Source organism: Poeciliopsis prolifica, unplaced genomic scaffold (assembly GCF_027474105.1).
Source record: "Poeciliopsis prolifica strain line A6 unplaced genomic scaffold, Auburn_PproV2 SCAFFOLD014, whole genome shotgun sequence".
In the NCBI taxonomy this organism is placed as follows: Eukaryota; Metazoa; Chordata; class Actinopteri; order Cyprinodontiformes; family Poeciliidae; genus Poeciliopsis; species Poeciliopsis prolifica.
Window position 1 is genome coordinate 1,500,206 of NW_026562389.1, and position 24,172 is coordinate 1,524,377.

Genomic DNA, 24,172 nt, shown 5'->3' on the forward strand with positions numbered 1-24,172 from the left:
GTTTGAGCAATTCTTAGAGGCAAAAATGTCATTTGATTTTTTTTTTTTTTTTCCAAACAGCTGACCTTTGGCTTTTCTTTCTGGCAGGAGATTTGGAGAAATTATAGTCATCAGTGTTTTTGAAGTTTATCCGAATGCATTTTCAGTCAGATGTTTATCTGCAATGCAAAAACATTGAAAAAAATAAGGCACGCAGTTTTACATTTTTTGTGGAATTATTCAACCAAAATATTCAACCAAAATAGGAAGAAAAAATGCATGCATGTTGAAAAATATCTATACACCACCACTTGCATTTAATTTATATTTATATATTATTGTATCTGGATCACTCAGTTTTTGATACAGGCTTAGTGTGAAGTCTTTTATTTTGTTTTTTATAGATTGGTTAAGTTTTCTGATGAAGAACAAGATTTCACAAATTTACAAGTCAGTTTAAGTCCAGGTTTAGAAAAGGTAATCCAGGAATCCAAATCTATGTCTCATGTTTAATTGGGATCCTTGGCAACCTGTATCTGGATTTTATCTCCATTACTAAGTTGCAGTCACTGAAGAAAGAAAATAAGTTAGGATTTTCAAAAACAACCTGTGTCCTCCTGGTTTGATGCAGCAAAGCTTCATAGTTTGAGCGGAAGCCGCAACACTGTTCAAAAGAGTTTCCTCCACCTGGCGGACCTGCTGCCTTCACACTATACTGCCCCCTTGTGGCGTACTCCACAACCGCGTTCACCTCAGGATCAATCAAAAATAGATAATAATAGAATAATAGAATAGTTTTTCCTTCTCGCTGATTTTGCTCCTAATAAAGTGTAAATAAACTATTTACAATATAATTGTGGCTGCACAGTTTGTGTGTGTCAAATTAGCAGGTAGCTGATTTGGAAGGAAACATGGAGAGATTATTAACCTCGATACCATATAAATTAGGTGAAATTATTATTATTAAGACAAAACTATGTCCAAATACTTCAACTCCATATCAAATCAAAGCCCAGGTCAGGTAAAATTTGCTTGGGTTCTCATCAAGACAAAACACACATCTAACACACAGAGAAACAGATATGTAGGAGCATTGTGTCTAACTGTGTAATTCTCTTGCACTCAGAAGGTTGTGAGTTGAATTCCTCCTCCATTTCACATGTTACTGGGGGGAGGTGTAAAGGCACTTATCCCCAAGTAATTTTAGAGTGAAGTTTCTAGTATGGTCCTGTGTTTGTGAGAAACTAGGTGGAGCTGGCAAATATCAAAACACCAACTGCCCAGCATGGTGGTGACAACATCTTGCTGTGGGGCTGTTTTACTCCGAGTGGAGTAATGACAGCAGCAACCTGAATTTGGGGCAGAATCATGTGTTTCAGCAGAACCATGATCCCAAACACTCATCTGAACTGATTTAAGAATGGAGAAAGAAGGTTAACACACTCAATTACTTTCTCAAAAATGACCAAAATTGTATTACTCTTCCACCTTGAAAAGACACAATTCAAATAATCAATTTAAAAGATTATTTTAACTGTTTGAATCCTGATAAGTAGTGGATGTTGATCTTACACTGGCACTGTCTTCACATATTGGTTCAATACCTCCTTAAATAAACTACATATAGTGTGATGATATGTTAATGTCCCTCTACACACAGAGGGTTGAACAGAAACTCTCAATTTAAAGGCTGTTTTATATATAGATGTTGAAATATGAAACAAGTGTCAAACAGCAGCAGATCTGTTGAAAGATATTTTAATAAATATATTTAAATATCTTTGTCATATTTGGCCAGACAAATAAGATAAAGATCTGTCTTTATGTCTTTGTCCCTCTCTCTGAAATCATCTCATGAAGTAGACCTACATTTGGACTCGCAGTCAAGGTCAGGAGGATGACTGGATATCTTATTTGTCTGTTAGATTAATCCTGACAGAGCCTGCTGCTGCTGTATCTGATATTCATCCTTCTACTCTTATCTGTGTTGTTTTTGTGAGGGTTTGCTGGGAACCTGCCTCGTCCATCCAGATGGATAGAGGTGGGTGATGGACAGCTTGCACACAACTCTGACAACATCGTGTGAGAGACGATGCGGTGAAGCTGTTGTGGGGGATGGGAGGATGTGATGAAGAGAATGAAAATACCAGCTTTGCACTTCTGCTAAATATTTGTAATTTTGAGCTATACATCTTTCACGAGGCAGAATCTCACCAACTGAAAAGACAAACAGGCGTTAGATGAAGTCACTCTAAACATTATTTTCTGTATGTTTTAGTCAAACAAATATTTAATTGAATTGTATATACTTGAGATATTTATATCTCTTCAGCAATAAAAAACTTTAATCAGCAGCTCTACTGCTGTTTGAAAGTAGTAGCTCAAAAATAGCCTTTGTTCACTGCAGCAGCACAGGAAAATTATTACAGATAGAATAATTACTTTTATATTCACTGTGGTATTGTGCATTAAAATGTGTGTGGTTTTTTTCTATTACTGGTGAAATCTATGTTGTTTTTTGTGAGGGTTTGCTGGGAACCTGCCTCATCCATCCAGATGGATAGAGGCAGGTTTAACCATGTATAAACTTACCATCCGGAACTCCAGATTCCACAAAAATGACTTTTCTGGAATTCACAGCCTTGGAAGTAAAATACTTGAATAAATATTCAGGTTTTACACAAAATAGATTTAGTAATTGCTTCTCCTATTTGAATACAACACTCACTTATTATGAGGAAACAAAGAGAAATCTCTATTCATATTGTTTGTCAACTGCTGATTCTTCGTTCACAAACTACTGTGTAGTTTTCAAAAAAAAAAATGTGGATTTTTTTTTTCCAATTTCCTGGAAATAAAAATGTCAAGGTGGCCATCAACATATAAAAAGTCCAGAAAAATAAGATGGTTTATCTGCTTGAGTAGGCACTAGGCCTTCAGATAAAAGGAAAATATATTTTGAAAAATATTTAGTCATAATGTTGTTGTTTATAGGTTTGTATCAGAAATAAGCACCACTATATAACCTTGCAGAGAAATTTGTGAACATCATGTGGAGCATTGTTTTGGAAAATAGAAAATAAACAATTCACTCAGCATATAAATTGTGCATCAGTATTCAGGGATGTGCATGTAAAATATTCAAGTAAAAGACCTTTCTGCTAAATGGCAGAGTCAAACTGTCCACTCTGAATAGCATGCTCAGAATTGCAATCTTCCTACTACGACATGCATCACAGTTATTGGGTTTCAATGCAATCTCACTGTACCGCTTTAGATGTGAACTGTGGCCCTTAATGGGTTACTCTGAAACTAGTACATCCCAAAACTATAACTGAATTCTGATCTATCCTAAAGCACATTTTACAAACTATAAAAACTGGTGTTAGCTTACACTTTCCCGCTGGCTGTCGTCCCCGGACCGGTCATCCTTTTGCATGTTGCGAGCCACCTCTGGCAGGCCCCGGTCCCTCACAGTTAACTAGAGAGGGAGCTAGCAAAGAGCAAACACAATAAACTGTATACAGATGCAACACTTAAAAACCATACAAAAAATGTTCTATTATATTCAAATTAGTGAGCAATTCACATGGTGTCTACATATCTGTTTGGCACCCCTTTACACCTGGTAAAGATGTGTAAGAAGCCTTTAATTTAATGCAGAAATATAATTTAACATGGAACATTTCTAGAGAATGCCAACCTTTCATCTGAGCACATTTATTCACCAGAAGATAAATTCACAAGTTAAGAAAAAGAGGTTTTAGACAAAATCCCCAGTGGCTCACTTATTGACTTTCCTGCTGGGTGTAATTTGTCTCCAGTAGGATGCCTCCCTCATACAGAATCTTTGATTATTCCTTTTTGCACAGTCACTTTAAATCAGGGATCCCAAGCTCTGGTCGTTGAGAATGGGCCTCCTGCAAAGTTTAGATGTTACATCTGCTTCAGCACAAATGTATCAATGAGTAGCTCATTAGCAAAACTCTGTGGAGGTTTACTACGTGCTGAAGAGGTAATTCAGTCATTTGACTCAGGTGTGTTGGACTGGGGATCCGTATTCAAGATCCCTGCTACTAAAAGTTGCAGGGTGGCCCCTGAGTCCCAGGTGGGATGAGTTGTCTTCTCTGCAGCTCACCCCACTGATTTTCTACATGATTTATGCTGAGGGAATGAAATGGCCATAAATGAACAGTGATGCACCATTGTTGGGGTGATTTGAGACAGTGTCCTTCAGAAAATACCAATTTTCTATGTAAATTACATTTTATTGAAATACTCACTTATAAGAGTATGAATAAAAGATGGAAGGGCCCTTATATTCCAGATAAACATAAAGACAGGGGTTTCAAATTTAAAGTTCATGCAAACTTGACTCAATAAAGAAATATAAAGAATGAAAACTAAAAAATACTTTAGTTCTGCTCCAGGGATTAAACAATACAGACAAAAGCATCTCCCCTGACCAGAGAGAAAAAAGTATTCTGAGTTATTTTTTTTATTTTAAAAGGATTCTAAGAGCAACTAACAGTGCCGCTGATCATTATTGTTTTGTAAATGACTTTTTCTGTATTTTTTTGTTGTGGATCCTGCCCCTTTGCAAATTCCCTCATTTCGTGGATTTCTCTCTGTAGTGTAACTTCAAATTATTCTTTTTTTTTTCTCAATCATTCTAAAAACAATGCAGCTTGCAATGGCAACATACCCAATATCACTTGACATGCCATTGAAGGCATCTGTAAAACTGACTATCCAGGAGTGCCATTAATTTTCCTTGGCACTAATTGGTCAAGGAAAATAATATATTTTAAACAAGAACATTTATTGTCTCCTCAGTTTGCGTCCTTTTCAGTAAGTTAGTGTGTCTTTAACAGATTGAGGATTTCTCCTTCTCTCAGGGGCTTTTAGGTAGAGGAATATAAACGCTTTGATCTCCTGGACAACAAGATAGGTGTGTGTACATGTGTATGTATGTCATACTGTGATAAATGGCCATCATAAAGCGTGTGTGTGTGTGCTGGTAACAAAGGAGACATGCTGGGATCTGCTGGCCTATTAGAATGCATTAGAGTGTAAAAGGTAAAGGTCAGTGAATTATCAGCCAGAGTTACACAAGCGTCTTCTGTTTACCTGGCCTAATAACCCAGAGCCTACACCTGCCCCGTGTCTGTCTTCTTTACCTGCTGTCCACACACCCACACACACACACGCACGCAGACGCACACACACGCACACACACACACGCACACACCCACACACACACACCCCCTCCATGGGCTGCCACCTTATCGTGGTGGGGGGGTTTGCGTGTCCCAGTGATCCTAGGAGTTCTGCTGCCCGGTGCAAATGGGTTCTAGGTGAGGGACCAGACCAAGTGCAGCCCAAAGATCCCTTATGATGATACAACCATTGGAAACAGGGGTTGTTCTCTCCGTACATGAGGTCCCACCCTGGAGCCACCCTGGCCTGGGGCTGGGGCACGCTGGGGAGCCCCTGGTGGCCGGAGGTGGTATGACAATAAAAACCCTTGAATCCCTGAACTATATCAACAATATGTGCACCAAGCAATACATACACTTAGCATTCCACGATAAATGCTTTTAATCTGGTTAAGAATAATAATTGTGCTGTCAATAAATGAGGCCTAATCGATGTTCTTAGTGACCAGAGGAACAATAAGGCCTTAATCAGCCCAGAGGTTCAAACTGATGAAACATGAGGATGGATGCTCTCTATCAAAACATTCCTCACCATCTTCCATGTTCTTTCAGCAAACAGTTGCACACACACATGCACACACACTGTAACACTTAGCCAAGACCAGCAGTGCTGAAATGCATCTGCAACTCCATTTACTGAGTGGAAGGTGTTGTGATCCTGCAAAAGCTTCAAAGAAAGAAAATATTCAATTCCAATTTATGCTCTAAATAAAATCTGAGCAGAAACTTTGGGAACAGTGCCTGTAACAACTTTTGTCCAACCAATATGTCTGTGGTGGTTGGGAAACAAAGCGTTTTGTCCTGCAGCCACATTCGTATTATCTTGGCATGCAGTGGCTTCATCCTGTTTGGCCCATACATGACAACATATGTAAACATGCCTCTGGCGATCACAACCAGCGGATCAGAGACAACAGCAGGCCAAAGTTTCTCTGTCCCTGCGGAGAAAAAGAAAAACTTTCCCCACATCATCAAGCTGCCATCGCCATGCTTCAACATGTATAAGGCGTGTTCACGGTGATGTCTAGCGGTAGCTTCCTGTCATAGATGCGGCTTTCCATGTCAGTCATGATGTGTCCATTTTCTCTCCCCTGACCAAAGAGAAAAAACATTTATTTACTGTGTTCCTTACAACTTTGAAAGCAACGTAAATGTTTCTTACAGAGATTGTTCCGTTCTTAACATTTCCAGAGAGGAGGCATTAAAAAGGCACACAATTAATATTTTGCTTGCTTTTGTCTGTATTGGTTAATCCCTGCAGCTCTGCCAGAGTCAGCATGTGATTCTGGCTGCTCTCTGATTAATCTGTACCAGATTTCCTTCACAGGCGCCAACATCAGAAGGCAGCTGGTTGAGTTCAATTTCTTTTGCGTGTATTTATTTGTTCATCTATTTATTTGTTTGTTTCACTAATTGATTGATTTAAAAAAAGTAATGTTTTAATTCAGTTTCTGTCTTTGTTGACTCAGTTACGATACAACTGCAAGATGTTGGTAGATTTGTTGTGCTTTGCAGATTCTGCTCAGTTGCTCTTTTTGTTGGCCTGTAGGAGCTGTCTGAAAAATCAGCCAAATATTTTAAATGTGCTTATTCTGAAAAAAAAAAGGTGAAAAGCCTTTCATCAGCTGGAACTGCTTTTCTCTGCTAGCGTGTAGCACTTGGCAAATAAAGGTCTGGCAATGGCATGATTTGGAAGAAAGCTGTTAAAGATGAATTAAATAAATTCTCCTCATTTTCATTGGCATTCGAAGAACATCAGTCTTGAAAGCACAAGGCTAATCTAGCACAAATGGAATCAACAGCAGCTGAGTCTGAAAGTGCACAGAGGAGGGAAAGTGGAAAGCATTACACTCCTCATCTTAGTCAGCCGCCATTATTCACCATCCTAGACGCGTCACTGAAAACTGCACTCACGAGATAAAAAAAGTGATTCCAGTACCTAAATTTTCTTACAGTGTTTTTGGATTTTGATATTTAGAAGACACAAAGCATTTGGTAGCTGTGTGTCAGTGTGTATGTGCGTACGTACGTGTGTGTACTTGGGTGTGTGTGTGTGTGTGTGAAGTAGATCATCACAGGAGTTCCTGGAGTCGAACCACAGGAGGCTGATTTCGGTCTGAGCTTACAGACTTCAATCCTGGTCAGAATCACTAACAATGCTGGAAGTGTAATCACAGCAGTTAAAGCACCGACGGAGAAAGAAAATGTTAATTATGTTGTTTTGTGTTGTGTTGTTTTGTTTAGAAATAAAAAAAAAACAACCTTTTTGTCCTTTTTAAATTAAAAATATCTCTATTCCTGTAAGAAGATAAAAGATATATAATTGTCATGCCCCTGCAGGGAGTTTCAAATGGCAGACATAGACTAATAAATGATCTTTTTGACATAATCAGTCTAATTTGCAAAGTATCTTGTAAAGTTTGTAATTTTCAGTTTTTATGATGTAACGCACCTTGAACCACCTTGCTGCTGAAATGTCAAATTATTCAGTCAATTAATTGACTAATTGATCATCTGAAAGGATAACCTCAAATAAATATAAGATTTCTAATAGCGGAGACAAAGTTGTTCCTAAAGATACAAAACAATTCCTAGAGATTTTAGGGTAAAAAAATATACATATGCTGCCAAAGAAATGAGAAAACATTAATTTAGATGAAATGAAGAACACACATCCATCAATGACATCTCTCCCTTATCCCCTGCTTTTATCTCATATAATAAGTTTTGTTTTTACTATGAAGTCAGATTTTGCAAGTGTACTGTTCAAAAAGCAACAATATTGCTTGTTTAGCTTATAAAGGTTCTGAAAAATAAGTTAAATTGATATTATGTTTGACAATGTGTGCATATTCCAATATTTAACCATGAACAATGTACAGTAAAATGCATTTTATTTGCCAGAATGTGTCAGCGGGGAAGGGTGGGTGGACCTTTTCTTCTCCCATCAGAGGAAAAATGAAAACTGCCCTCCATAGATGTGATTTCCTCATATGTCCTTTCGATATGATGGGATTTTCAATTAACTTCCTGCCATTTTTTGGAGAGCGATGAGAGTTTATCCTATTTGATCACATTAAAGGTGAGGGAGCAAAAGGGAGTCCAGCTATGGCTTCTCCTCATCCAGCAGCAGAAGGTCGCGGCTGCTCTAAATTTCAGCTGCTGTTTGAAACGTCTTCTTTCTCTCGTTGAGAACCCACAGCTGCTTATTGAATAATCGGTCAAAAGTATCTCAGCCCTTTATTGTGCCCATTCAATCAGATGAGATGAGCCGGCCTCCGTGGCTGTGTTGAAGCCCGTCACTTTCATTCCATTTGGCGGAACAGTGTGTGCCACGTTAATGAATAACCGTTCCTCTGTTTAATTTATCAAACTAATTATTTGGAGACAAGCCACAGGAAGATTGTACATTACAGATATTAATATTCAAACTTGAATGTCGAATTGGGGAAACACATCTTTTAAAGCTGCCGCAAAGTTCCATCTGAGATTTTATCCAATTAGAATAAATTACAGTTCATTACGTGCTTCATCACAGTGTTTTAGTAAATAGGCAGTGACACTTATCTGAGAACTCCCCACGTACCTTCCAATTATCAGTCTGGTTGACTGAAGTGGAATTTTTTTCGCCTGGTGGCGCTCATTCAAAACACAAATCATCAGCCTCTCTGATTCAGACTGACTTTATTTTAGTCACTGATTGCAGCTTTAAGGCCGCTGCTGAACCAAGTCTAAAGTAAGCTGGGCCCTCGCCTGGCTTATTAACAAACAGTAAAGTAGTCGGTGTTCACAAACATCAGTCTCAACTGCCACTGACTCAAAGAGGGGAACTGAAACTAAGCAGGGGCTCCTCCAGATGATGCCGCCAAATTTAGAAATGGGAAGAAGTTTTTTATACACCTCATTGAATATTCTAAAAATTGCAAATCAATGTAAAAAACTTGAAGTAGACTCGACGTTCTGTGGAGATATTAAAAACTCGGTGATCACTAAACTTTCCAAGGAGATAACGATTCCAAGTACAACTCCAAGTCTCCCAGGGATAGGTTGAAAAAAAGATCCTGGAGCGTTCTAATTTGGTCTTCTGTCTGCAGGTTCAAAACAAATTGAAAATGTTTGGTGGTATGGAGACCATCAAGCATCACTGAAGTTGAGTGTTCAAGTGTGAAAAATGACTAAAGATTCCAATCAAGAGGTCAAAGATCCTTCTAAGCACTAATTAAAAAAGAATTATTACAGCTTTCAAAAGAAAGTGAAGTGACATGAAAAGCTGTAGTATTGAACAAAATGTTTTGTCTTTTTCTGGAAGATATGGCAAAACATGGTTAGCATGTTTTGACGTGTGTGAGCACAAAAAAAGAAATGTTACATGAGGAAATAAAGGGAATTCTGTGGAAGATGAATTCTCTGTCTGCAGGTCTGTGTTTGAAATAAATGTGTTACGTTTGATGTGCTCACTGGTTCCACTGTGTGTGTTTGCTGGGATGAAGGGTGGAGAATTCATATTATTAAACTGCGTTATAGCAAGACGCAACGCTGTACGTAGCATTGCCGGGATCCTGGAGCAACGTTTTCTGCAATGTCCAAGAAAAAAATGTATCAATTCAGATTATGATCAGATTATATTTGCTACAGTTTTAAATGGGGATGCTGAAGAACTATTTATCTATGATAATTTCTCCTTGTAGAAATTACAAGGAGAAATGCATAAAAATATGATTTTGAAATAATGTGAGTATTTATCAGTACCATGTCATTCAAGTCCAAATACACTATAATTAAAAAGCATGAAACGTGAACAAATATGACTTTATTTTAAAATGCAATGAAACCATAACAACTACACGTGTTTTAACCCAAAGTCAGAACAGGGGTTTCCATGTGAAGGGATTTGGAGATTTAACTGCAGCAGTGGATTCACCCCATTTCAGTAAACTGGCAACAGAAGCTACCCTCGCAAAAATAGTTATTATCGTTATGTCTGTAAAGAAAATTGCTAACAAACCAGTATGACTGTGAACCTGCCCTGGGTGAATTCTGGATATTTTTGGACCCACAGGCAAAAAGAGGCCCACAGCCACAACCTTTGCTTATAAATCTTGCTGACACAGCCAACCATTAACTTCCACAGAGATTCAGTTTTAGCATCAAGCGACTGTTGGGAGTTTAACTTTTCATGAACAAAGAGCATTTCTTCTTCCGCCCACTTCTGCAGACGGACTTTATAAAATTGCCAATAATCAACTTTTAGAGTGTCATTCTCAAGATAATAAGCTGGTTTAATTTCAAAATAATGTGTTTTTCTGACCTTCCAAACTGCTGTTGTGCTGTTTTGCTTATGCAAAAGTCTGAGTCAAGCCAGCCAGCTGCACATCCCTAGGAAAACATTATGCATGCGGAATATTACTGCTATCATTTCATACACTCTCCATTTCAGAAAATTACAAAGGTCAGTACTTAAAAACATATAGGTTCAGTGCTTTGCAATATCAAAAGTTTACTGCCGCGTATACTGGCAAACTGAGCATGACTGCAAAACACCCAATTTTATTTATTATTTTTTTGCTCCTCTGAGCATTTTGTCGGTGGGAAAAAGCTTTAAACCATTTCACTGCAAGCCAAGCAGGAATGATAATACAATAACATTTGCTTAGAAATGTAAATTAGCTCTCACACCTCAAGCTCCTTGAAAATAATGGTCTTATATTCAGCTCATTGTCTACCAGACCCAAGAGTGAGTTCATTGTTTTTCTTTTTGTGTGTGAAATCGGTGCCATCAGAAGTGGAGTATTTTGAAAACAGCCTGAAACGCAATAGCAAAACAATAGAAAATTTCTGTGCTTTTATTTCTGCAATGGATAAAAAGAATAGATTTGTCACAAAAAAAAGGACATAACAGTTATTTATTAATAAACACTAAACACAGACCTGGATGTTCAACATGTTTCAGAACAACAATTTTTTAGTGCATTGACAAAAGACAGTAATAAAATATGTGAACAAACACATGGGATTTTAGTTCTTTCACATGATGTGATATAATCCACATTCACAGTGTCTCTTAAAATGCTTGGGGAGTGATTATGTTTTAGACATAAGATGCAGAAAAATCCATAATTTGTACACTTAAAATTTGCACACACCGTGCCACCTGTAGGAATTCCACAAAAACCAGTGAACGCCTTCTACATCCCGACTGGCTGTTTAGAAAGCATGATAGGAAAAAAAAAAAAAAAACTTTCTGTCCTACCATCACAAACATAAAATGGAATAAAATGGAACCTCCTAGAGATTTTATCATGAATTGTGTGCTTTGTTGAGTTGAAAGGATTTTTAAACTTCCAACAGCATTATGTCCACATGATTTGTCTGTGGACATAATGCTGGACTATAAAAGGATGACCATGTGGTAAAGGACCTTATGCTCATTGTTATGTATGTCAGAAGTCGATCCTGTAGGATTGCATCTGTGCTCAACTGTCTGAAAACTTTATTAAAGCAAAAAGCACAAAGTACATTTTCGATAAAGCTGTGATGGACAATACTGGAAAATTGAAAAATGGTTAATAATAACATGTTCTTCAACAGGACGGTGACCGACTACATAGAACGACACTAAAAGTTTACTGAATACAAAGTTAACCTTTTTACATGGCCATCTCAGTCATGAGACATAAATCCCGAAGACAACTTTGAAGGTGAGTCAAATAGAGGAGCACAGAAAAGATCCAAGGACTAGAAAGATTGTGCAAAGAAGAATGGTCAAAGAAGACACTGACTTAAGTCCTTTATTATTACTAAATTAACATTTGCCATTTCACCCTGCTGGCTTGATTCACTCTAATTTTCAGTTACATTTCTCTTCTCTCAATACCTTCATTCATAACATTCTGCACTTTTCTTTCTTTTTCTTTTTTTTAAAAGAAATTTTATAAAATGTCATTTAAAATGTTCTTTCTATTTTTATTGAAAAGCAGCAGATTGCTTTGACTAATCCAAGATGTCTGCTAGTGCTTGTTTATCATTTGCTCTGCTGCCCCCATGTGGTTGAAATTAACAACATACCATAAATGATGTTGCAAGAGTGGATTTATAGCAGGCATTCTAAGTCGGGTCAAACAAAACAGACTGACTGTGCTACTGATAAATTATGTGACATAAATCCTAAACTAAGAGATATACAATTTAATGTCTGTCTCAAACATTAGTTTTGTATTTATAAGTCTGCAGATATTCTGTTTCCGTTTGTGACTCGGTGGCAGACACAAATCAACTAACGGTGCAGACAAACATTTAGAAGAAATGATCCATAGTACTTTTTAACTTTCTCCATAGATACATTTCACAGAGGAAATTGCTGCTTTGTCTTATACCTCCACCAGAGGGCTCTAAAGAGCCACAGTTGTTTGGATGTTTAACAACTCACAATAAATCATTGTTGCCTTTCCGAGCCTCCAGTTTCATAGTACAGTGAAATCATTGCGCTGGTACTGTTTTAAATTTACCTTTCGTTTTCTCACATTCATTCAAAAAGTTGCAATCCATCCATCCCAAACCACAGCACTCTTGCACAAGGCATTGTCGGCTCACCCTGACACACATGGCACCCTGGCTTAATGACTTCACTGACCCGAGGACTCAGTGAAGCCCCGCAGAGCTGCTGATGAGTCACTCCTGACCATACCGCCCGGCAGAAAACAGCAGGCACATGGTGCGAGCTAAATCTTGGCCTGCATCTCTCTCATCATGTTGTGATTCAATATTCACAATGATGAATGGCTGAACATTGCAATTCTGCCCAACATCAAGGTCACAGAGTCTGGTTAGGTCCTCATACATACTGATCTGGAGAGAGAGTGGAAGACAAAGCAGCAGTGGGACCCCCACACAAGAAAGCACTGCCATATGTTTGGAAAATCATAGCTTTTTGTGTTTATGTAAAATTTTTACAAGAAAAACAAACTGTATGCCTCTTCCTCTCCTCCTTCATCCCCTCCCGAAAAAGCTTTTATCGAGACACTTGTGATAAAAAGCTTGCATTAGAGTGTTTTATGTGCAATATAATCCACAACACAGTTGCATTCACTGTGAGGCTAACACTAGAGTCATGCACACCTGCAGATAAGGGAAAAAAAGCCCCACACCATGTCCAACCACATTTATACACTCTTGCCCAAAGCCTGACATGATTTTTCCTTTTGCACAATAACTTCAGACTCTGTGAATGTCTACTGTGTCAGTGTTTCACAGTTTGTTCTGGTGTTACTGTGTTTATCAGGGAGACTTTCTTCCTGAGAAGTTTGTGTTTGAAGTTCTGCAGGACAGACTGTTACAGCATCATAAATTATTTAAAATATCACACCTTAGTGAACTGAAAGGAAACTGAGACATGTTGTCACAACCTATTTTACAAATAACATTGACATTGTTGCTGTTTACTTGCATTTAGCCTCTAAATGCATCACTGCACTACACTTCATCCGGGGCAATCACTTGTCCGACAGATCAGGAAAAACATGGCGAAGTTTGAATCTGGGTTGATTAATGAAACAGTTTCCCCAGTTTTACAATATCTGCAGTGCAAATCTGCAAATTGAAAAAACTATCAAGATGAGTGTCATGGCTGTTTTTCACTTGGACCCAAATGCTGCAAGCTCTGAGGTTGAGAGGTGAAATAAAGAGTTTTCACAGGACATGGAAGCTGCTTGAGTGTGGCAAAGAAGAACCCAGGAAAGAACAACGAGAACTGATGAGGATACACTGAGGCCGAGGTGGAAAAGAGAAAGGAACCGGATGAACTAATCACAAGAGATGTGGGACGGTAACGACAGAATGAGAGCAGGGAAACTGGGGAAAAGAGACTAATTACCAGGGAGGGAGCTGAACTAAGACTCAAACTACAAACCAAGAGGAAAAGATAAAGATCAATGAGATGATTGAAGACAACTAAATACAAATGCACAAAGAACAAAACACAAAAACAACTGAGGAAACCGAACCCAAAGAAATAAACTTATATGGCAAACCATTCTAACAATAATGAACACAAGATAATGAACCTCAAATGGCAAGACATATTGGACATAAATAAACCACCAAGAAATGATCAAAAAACAATAACACGAGAAAGCCAAATCCCAAACACCACAGAAGAATAACAAAAACATTTGGCCTGAATTAAAGAAGAAAGTCGCTGATTAAATTAAATGACACAACAGTCGCACTGGCAGTTTGCCCAAAGCAGCACAGAGGACACAGCAAGCCTGTGGAGGAAGGCGCTCTTGTCATGGTAGAGCAAAGCTAAACATTTTAGACAATATGCAAAACGTTAAGCGTGAAGGAAACCTAACAAAGCAGCCAGAATACACCATAAGATATGGAGGCATCAGCACCATGCTGGAGGGAGGATTTTCTTTCAGCAGGAAAAGAGAAACGAGTCGATGGGAAGTTGGACTGAGCTAAAAACAAGGCAGACCTGGAGGAAAACCAGTTACAGGCTGCAAGAATAGATGTGAGACTGGGTTTACCTTTCAGCAAGACAACGACTCTAAGCATATAGCCATAGAATGGTCCAATCAAAGTCCAGATCTAAATCTTACCAATAATCAATACTTAAAAATGTCATTTAAAATGACTGACAGCATCTTGACTCTAGGAGGGCACATATGACCCACTTTATAGATTTTATTTGTAAAAGAATTTAGAAAAAATTAAAACGTGTGTGATACTGTAGGGTTTAAGAGTTTGATTTTGCTGCCGGTGGTTTCTTTCTCTCCTGTTGTCAAGTTTTGTGCTGTTTTCGGATTTGTGCTTTGTGTTATTCCTGCTATCATCACTTGTGTGTCTTGCTTGTTTCAAATACAACTTCATTTTCAGTTTATCAGCCTGCCTCTTGCCTCTGGTGTCTTGAATGAGACTTCATGCCCTCTAGAGTGAAAAGTAAAGAAGTGCAAAGAGAAACAATAAATGTCCATGTATACTTTTGCAGTTGCAATTGTGGAACATTGCTTTTCTCCGCTGTGTCACCTGAGAAAATATACAGTACACATGAAACCTTGCTGCTTTCAGGTGATTTGTTATCTCAGACTCCCCTTCATATTACGTAAGGAAGAGCTGGCCCCTGAGGCTTAGGTTGGCTTTGGATTAAACTAGAAGAGACGTGAACCTGATTACACATCCGTAATCTTATTTTTATGGAAACATTTCCAGTGGCAAAAACACAAAGCGGTTCTGACTACCAAAGTGATATGAACAAATTGGGGAGTGTGTGGTCTAGAAGAGTGAGAAACATGTTTCCCACCAGACAATATAATCTATCTAAAAATCTCATAGCAGCTTTTGTCTTTTATGACTCAAAATTCAGAACTTGTATAGATTTAAAAAAAAGACTACTGGGATAGCCTGGTATCATAAAATAATCCATCTTGAATCTCTCCTAAACTAAGTTTTGTAAGGCCAACTTACAAAAACACACTGATCCACCTACTCCAAGTCAGTATGTTGTGATGCTTCAAATTCATTTTTGGTTTTCCTGAGGCTTTTGACCCAACATCCCTTGGTGATTTTGCTGGAAACTTTTACAGCCACTGTATAAAGAAAAACTAGGTGAGAGTGGGTAAGCAATACAGTAACATTTCTTTCATTTTGCTATTTCCTTTTGCACTAAGAATCAAAACCATCTTCATATGTTACTATTAGTTGACAACATCAATATTGTGACAGGTGATGAACAAGTTGGTTTTACCAAACCAACCAACCAACCAACCAACCAACCAACCAACCAACCAACCATCCAAACCAACCAACCAACCAACCAACCATCTTCTCACTCAGAATCCAGATGTCAAAATTTGTTATCATGTTAATAAAGGATATGCCTACAAAGAAACAGCCTTGTCTTCAGATGTAAATTACTGCCATTTACTGATAAAATAATTGAAAATTTTGAGAGTCGAGTAAAGTCCAATCTGTGAGTAAATCGATGAAGTCACTGGCTTGAGATTCGACTTGTGTTAACGTTAAACGAGACGTTTCCACTTATCCCATCAACCAGAATAACATCCCTCATTTATGGTTTCATATTTTGATTAACAAAACTTGAACAATTGAACACAGAAGGTCAATGATAAATTAAATTGACAGCATAGTGTTTGATTCATTTTTTCAGTAGTTTCATAACAGTTCCCTGATCTCAGAAGATTATATGAAGTAAAAATAAGCAAGCATGATATTCAGTGATCTCGCTAAAGTTATGTAAGTAAAAAGGACCTTCAAGTAATTTTCGGTCAGACAATTTATTATCTGGTGCTGATTAGTTAGAACAAAGCTTAGCCAACCACAAACTCCAGGATAATTTACAGATCACTTGGGTCATCTGTGTCAGATGTTAAAACTAGTTTGGTCATTTGAAATATTTAAGTATTACAGAAAAACAAACCAGAAGAAATCTGTGAGGCAGGCAAATACTTTTTCACAGCATAATGACAACATTTCAAAATAACGAGGCTGAAATCAGGTTTGAATCTGGAAAAACAACAAACCTTACAACTTGTAGATAATTCATAGCAGGCCCTGACCTAACAAGAACACAGAATGCTCTTGTTTTTGCATAACTCCTGGGCCAGCTGGTTTGAAAAAACAAAAAAACATATTCACCAAAAAGGATTCAGAGGGTGGAGGCTCTTTGCAATTATCATTATGGTTCTGTTTCTGGAGAAATGCATGAAATAATCAGTGTCCAATTCTTAAAATACATTCAGCCAAAACTCTTGCTGTCAGAAGTACTTAACTGCACTTCCTCTGATTTTATTTAGTCCAGGCAATGCAGTCATAACATAGAGAAAGTTCAGCTAATATGGTGCGGGGTAACTCTATCCATCTGTGTCTGCTGGAAACTCTGTAGTCAGGCTTGGAATCTTTATTAAGGGCTCAATGAACTCCTTAAATCTTGTACGTATAGTCTGTTTGTATATATATAGCCTAGTGATTTGTGTAATGGTGACAAACATCTCATTTGATAACATTCAATCTTTCACACACATTTAGTCACCTCCTAAAAGACCTTGAAAAAGTCTCATATAAATAAACATCTTGCAAATAGATTATTGTAAGTTGTTTCACTGCGTGTTCTGGCAGTGAAACGAGAATGGATCATCTTCATGTCAACGTCTGGCCAAGACAGGCCACAGCAGCCTCAAAGTACACGGAAAATGTTGTGTACTTCTGTAGCACTTTATCAACTCCAGAAGACTCAAAGCGTTTCACACAACATTCAGTCATTCACACGCATATAGACACACTGACGGTGGCAAGCTACTGGATCATAGCCGGAGCTGTCCTGGAGCAGTCTGACAGACGGGAGGTTGCCATGCACCAGGGTCTCCGACCACCATCAGCAAGCAAGGCATCAGCAAGTCTCTCCTAAGGACACAACAATGGAAATGGACAGAGTGGGAGCTCAGATGGCAAACTCCTACCACCATCACCACTGTCAGTCGCACACTAGGACGAGACAGGAAAGCTATGAGAACAATAAAAATCCAGAAATATTCTTAGCAGTCATTGTGTTAGGCTCCTTCTGAACCACAGGAGGGGCCTAACACAGAAGTGCCGTAGCTGGCCCAAGAAGACGAACTGGACGGTTACTCAGCGGTCTAAAGTCCTATTTTCAAACGAAGGTAAACTGAGCTGGCTCAGATATCCAGTTGTGATTAAGCATGAAGCATTTTTATAAATATTGTGACTATAGAATAGAATGGCATTTTGTCTCTGAGTTTCAAATCTCTGTCAGTAAAATAATCTACAGACCTGGTACTCTGGAGATCAAAGAGATCTGGGTTAAATTTTACAATTGTTTATGGTGAAATAAACACCATAAACAATGGAAAGGTTTTTTTTTACAGTTTAGGGGAAAAAAACTGTATTATTCTCATTATTTTTAATTTGTTAAAGAGCCAGGATTTGAGATGACCAAAGATAAACATCATACCACTTTTCTCCAGGGACATCATCTTCCCTCTACAGTTCAGGCCATCCAGGCCAGATTGTTAAAACCCATAAATGTGCATATAAAGAAATATTTTAAGTCACTGCAGTTTGTTTTTTTAAAGAAGGTCACAAACACAATGACAGGACATCCAGACCAACAGAGGAAGAGGGAAGGCCAAGTGAATTGTATCCACAGCTGTTTTTCTCTTCTTCTTCTCTGCCCTGTCTCTTGGAGGTCACTCTTCCTGTGTAACGTCGCAAAGTCAACGCACACGAATACTGCAGCTTCTGCGACTGCATGGCCAGAAGTCTTCTCAAACACTCTTCTGTTTCATCAGCCGTTGACCACGTTTGTGTACAGTTCTCTTCTGCTGGTTATAACAATACAGCTTAAGTTGTACTGTTGTGGTTCTCTTGATGCCATCCAGCTGGACTGTGGATCTGTATTTATTGCACTGGATATGGAGAAAGAGAGGGAAGAAAGACTGGGAGGCAATCATGTTTTATCTTTTCATCTGCTCTGACTTCCATGTCTGCATAAGTCGCTCTGTCGTGGAGTGTGCCTAAGATGCTTGCCTTTTATGGCTGTGCAAATAGGAAAGACTCCTTCAGGAGTTAAAAAGTTAAGCAGCACACACTGCACCGAATTTATGACAATGAAACCAAACATCTGGAGTCAGGGAACATCTTTACCCAAGCAACTAATCATCCGCAATTGCCAAAACAATGTTTTTCCTCACTCTAAAACTGAGAAACAGGCAAAACACTAACAGGCTTTTGAGAATCTGCATCAGATTTCCATACATGCCTAGTAAAAGTTAGAGGAGCTCAATGGTCCAAGAATGACCTAAGATCACTGAGTACACAGAGATTTCCTCTCTTATTGTTATGAGAACAGCCTCTCCAATAAAAAGAGGCTTGAGTAAGTGTTTGCGTGTGCTTGTGTGTAACATGTGTGCGTGTGTGAGTATGCATTATGCAGTGCATCAGCGTGAGAGCTTTGGAAGACTTATGCATGCTCTGCCTTGCCAGAAAATTTGAGGAAAACAAACAATGTCTTTATTATAGTAATGAATATGCTTTGGGAAGCAAACAGTTTAATTTTCCATTAATCCCCCCTCCTGCCCCTGCAAAACACTCATAAAATACCAAGAAAGGCTAAGGGAAACCTGTGACATTTCACTTTGCTGGCACCAAACACTGCAGTCTTCCACTGCTGCTTGACCCTTGAACCCTCACCTCTGGAAAATCTTCACTAAGAATACGAGCCCCAGCTCATTTATGTGTTTTTTTTTTCCACAAAGAGTCATCTCAGTACTACAAATTTTGACAAACATTTGAGTTGACACTGTCACTTTAAGTTAAGGTCATGCAGAAGATCAGATTTGTGCACACGGCGTATACGTGGAGACGTTCAAAAAAACGAACCACAGAGAATAACCTGGTTTTTAAGAAGCATGGGAGCAGAGAGGGGTGTGAGCTCTCGTGTTGTGTAGCCACTGCACAACAGGTCTAATAGCCACAGCGCTCAGGTCAGGTGTGCTCACCTTAAACAAAGAGCTTATTGTGCTGCTTGCACCTCATTGATTCACTCACGTGGAGGTGGAGTGCAGCAGCGTTATCTTACAGTATATATTTGCATAGTAGAGGTCAGCCACAACACAGGGCTTTCTGTGTTTCTCACTGCAGTTAAAGACAATCTGGCTAAACGTTAGCCTACAGATATTGTAAACTGTAGGCTAACTCACCTGCTGGAGCGGTACAACAGGCTTAATATGTTGTCAAGTAGACTTAGGTTTTGAACCTTTGAAAAGGTATTGCTCAAGCCTGTAAAATTTTCCGTCAATCCATTCCCATGATTTAAAGTTTTTTTCTTCAGATACCATAAAAATTGTTGGAGTGGCCAGAGTTTTATTTCCAGCAGAATGGGTGATGAAATAAACCACCACATTGCCTTCTAGCTTGCCATGTGTGCTACATGCTACATGGGTCTAAATATGAAAAAATGTCATTTTTGTGGAGCATCAAGTGATGTAACTTCTCTTCAAGTCTTCATGTGAAGCTCTCCATGTTTTCTAAGTCAAGTATGTATTGGGGTGAAAGTTGTAGTATTGATCATGTTCTGCTGTATCAGGATGGGGCTCTTTACTGCGATGTCACCATATTGTTTTATTTTGTTTTCTCCACGCTTATGGATCAATTGGCCATATAGAGATCAATGTCAAATCAGCTGCAAGGACCCTAAAGGCTTACATAATAATTAGCTCAATTAATCAGAAAGTAATTTCTGATACAAAAAATTTTAGCAAGTTCAGCAAGTTGAAGTAGGAAAATCTTCATCAGTGCAGACACAGTGTCTGCAAAGCATATCACAAGTTAAACAATGTTATTGTTGGGTAGTTGCTGCCACATTTGTGTGACACTTTATCTTTTTCAGACAGAAGCCTTGTATTTTACTTTTTTGTGAATGTTAATAATGTTTATCAGTCTTCAGATCATAGCAATATTAGATACATATCCAGTAAAAAGTAGAGTTCAGAGTAAAAACTTTTTGATATGTCCTAAAAAGCCCTTAGGTGTCTGCTGGACATCAAGTTTTTCATATAGGAGTTTGATGCTGAAGCTTTATTTCCTCAAACTTATTTAAAATTCAAGGCATGTATGCAATAGTGAGGATGGTGTAACACATCGGAGCTCCACCTGTTGCTGTGCACTACTGTTCAACTGAGTGAAAAAATGGTTCCAACTTTTTTTCCTTTGTTGCAGGGAAGCTTAAATCTGCAGCTTGACATTGTTTCTGTCCCTAAAAACATCTAGAGAAACACCACACATAATTCTCATTAAGGTAATAGTGTTTAAAAACAATTGGAAAGCTGCCTGTGGCAGATCTTAGCCGACTGCAGGCCACAACCAAGCAAACAGACCAAATAATGACTTGGAATTAAAACAGAATGCTAAAAAGTTATAATCTGCAAAATACAGAAATGAAAACTAATAAATCTATCATCAAAATCCAAAATTATAATATATAAGCTTAATAGTAGTTCTACAGCTGTAAGAATAAAAATAACATTTTTGCCATAGTTTCAACAATCAGTGGATTAATTCATTTTTGTTTTAAATAAATGCCATCAGATCATGCTCTGCATGTTTGTTTAAATCTCCAGAGTAATTACAGTGATGCAGCACTATTTTTAATCAAGGCTGTCTGTGAGATTCTCATACCATCACCAGACTAAACAAAATGCTTTGTTTGCTGTCATAAACAGGACTATGAACTCTACTTCTCATGTGGAGTCAGTCTTAAATTAAGATGTGAAGTAAAAGTCTGGATGATCTCAGAAGAATGCCACAGAAACATGTATTGTCTGCGGTCTTCACATTTGAGAGCTGGCTGGGATGTGAAACAGAAACGGGTCCGTGTGGTTGTCAGAGGATCAGCTGGCTCAAAGATAAAACCTCATGGGACAAATAAAAGTCATGTCTGAGAAAGATGCATATTTTTATCCTTGTTCCAAATTACCTAAAAGCAAGGCCATGCTCACTGATGTCTGCTTTACTTTGCAGCCAAGAACATGGGCTGAAGAAATCTGAATTATTAGTGAGGTAAACATAAACAGAATAACTGTGATAAGTCAACAAGTTCAGGTGGTTTCTTATATTGGATTCAATTTAAAATTAAAGCCTGAACTTGGGAATGACATTGCCCAACCCTTACCTGTTCCCTTACCCTATATTAAACCGATGCCAAACAAAGATGTACTTAATCAAAAGTAAACACAGTCTGGTGAATTGCTAAAAGACAGTCAAATAGACCAAATTTTTATCAAATTTAGCTATTAAAACAGCTGAAACTGTAAATGTTAGATATTATATTAGCATTTAGAGTTCTTCAGTGGGACGACTCCCATGATACCATGCAAACTTTATGTTGCTTGACTCTGTGGGTAGTATCAGTCCACCTGGTCATCTGCAAATCGTCAGTCCGCTCTAGCTCTGTCAAGAGTGGTGTAAACTTTCAGATTTTCCAACACGCTATCATTTGTGTAACTAAAACAAAGATGGTTGTGCTCTGGTGCCTCTTCTAGGTCTCAGTTCTTTGGAAATGGTCCCACCTTATAAGGTGGACTAAAACAGTTGACACCATCAATTGGTTTAACTTTTCATGAGGCATTGCTTAAATTGGCACAAAAAAACTTGACAATGCACTTAATTCCAAACTACAAAAAGCACTTTTTTAATCCAAATGAGAAATGAAGAATTAGAGTTTGTGTAGGTTCTGACAGGAGTAGGAAGGATCTCCAGTGGCAGTCAGAAATACAGTCTGACAAAGTCTCTGTCTGAAAACACTATTATTTTATGGCAGACTGATTACGAGGATGCTCTGGATTGTCTGTAATTTTCTTAATTTCAAAAATATTTTTTTTCAATCATCTCCAAAGTTTGCACCGAAGTTCTCAGAACAGAACCAGTCTTCTTTGTCAGCTAAATTCACTGGTTCTGATGAATGCTAGCCTGAACAAATGACAGTAGAATGGATTGTACACTTCACAAGATTCATAGCAAATATGCAGAATCTTGCTACAATCACAAAGGACTGAAGTTTCCTCAAGAAATGCAGTCTGCTCTATCGCTCTGTGGACTTCTTTACCTTTCTTCTAATATCTTTGGATATATTAGTTTGGATATATTAGTTCTAAAAACAGTGAAATTTGCTGAGTAAAATGCCAAGTGACCAGGCTAAGCATGGCCCATTTAAATACCAACATCTATGGAAACTCAAGAGACTAAACAGATTCATCTTTTTTACTTATGGCAGCCTAACGAAAGAAAACTTCATTTTTACAGCTAGATCAACTCACATGCCTCATCTGTATTGTAGCGTATTCTGCTAGTATTTCCCAAAGAGTCAATTGCTCTGTTACATGCAGAGGATTAAATCACTCTAAACTACAAAGCAAACACCAGCTGGGTTGTTTCTTGTCCACTATGAATTTATGTGGGACTGCAGCACAATTTGGAGCAGGCCTATTTATAGCCAACTATATACCAGCAACGTCCATCACCAGCACCCTGCAGCCTGAAAGTCACAGCGGGATGATTTTTGGGAGGGGGGAGTCCTTGAGCTCCTCTGTCAGTGCGAGGCATTGCAGTGACAAGTTTGCTGATGAGGTTGGTGACTGGGAAGTCGCAGTGCACCGGTCCCCTCTCACAACCCCATCCCTCAGCTGAAGAAGACTACTCCAAGTGTAAGCTTTTACACCCACAACATAAACACACACACGCAGCACGAAAGCTCATATACGGCGGTGTGTGTGTGTATGCCTGTACATGCAGGCGTGAACAGAAACATTCCCTCGCACACTCCACGTGCAAAACTGTACAGAGGTAATGCTTTGACTTTGTGTTTTACAGACGTGACATCAGTCCCCCACATGTTATTGATAGTTGTTTAGTCAGAAATTTTATGAAGCCACCGCTGTGTTGAAATACAGCACTACCACCGGATATCACTTTTCCCAATGACAAAACAAGACACTGAAGCAGCTCACCTTAAGTGATTCAAAAATATCCTGGGAGATTATTTATCCACCTCCAGCTCTTGTCAAGTCTCCCCCTGTGTGTTTCCGAGAGTCCTAATTGAACATCACCAAACAAACAAAAGTATCTGGTGTGCATCTGATGCACAGCAAGTCCCACTCTGCTGCTCACTGATGCTCTCTAAAATAAGGAGGGAACTTTGCTCACAGCTGCCAGGTTTTCAGCCAATCATGTCACATTGCATTCCTCTTCTTGGCCAATCGTGTACCTCTCCTGCTCCACCTTCTCTCCCCTCCTCCTCTTTTGCCTCCTCCAGCTCCTCCTGCGGCTGCTGGGAGTTCACATTGTGGTGGACAAGCCCAAAATCTCTCAAAACTGAGATGACCCTACTGCTGCAACATTCACAGGCTAACACAGCAATACAAGCATTGTGCAAACAGAAAATG

The 24,172-nt window shown here is 38.6% G+C and overlaps 1 protein-coding gene across 1 annotated transcript in view; it reads right to left on the reverse strand.

Annotated features, from left to right (window-relative positions):
- The window catches only part of pde4d (phosphodiesterase 4D, cAMP-specific), a 190,699-nt gene extending 166,835 nt beyond the window's left edge, over window positions 1–23,864 (reverse strand). Inside the window, exons 1-2 of the mRNA XM_055039685.1 lie at window positions 23,738–23,864; window positions 3,374–3,472 (exon numbers count right to left, since the gene is read on the reverse strand). Of these exons, the coding sequence (XP_054895660.1) occupies window positions 3,374–3,418 (45 nt within the window). The 5' untranslated portion in view covers window positions 3,419–3,472; window positions 23,738–23,864. The remainder of the gene's footprint in view (window positions 1–3,373; window positions 3,473–23,737) is intronic.
- Between the last annotated feature and the right edge of the window lie 308 nt (window positions 23,865–24,172).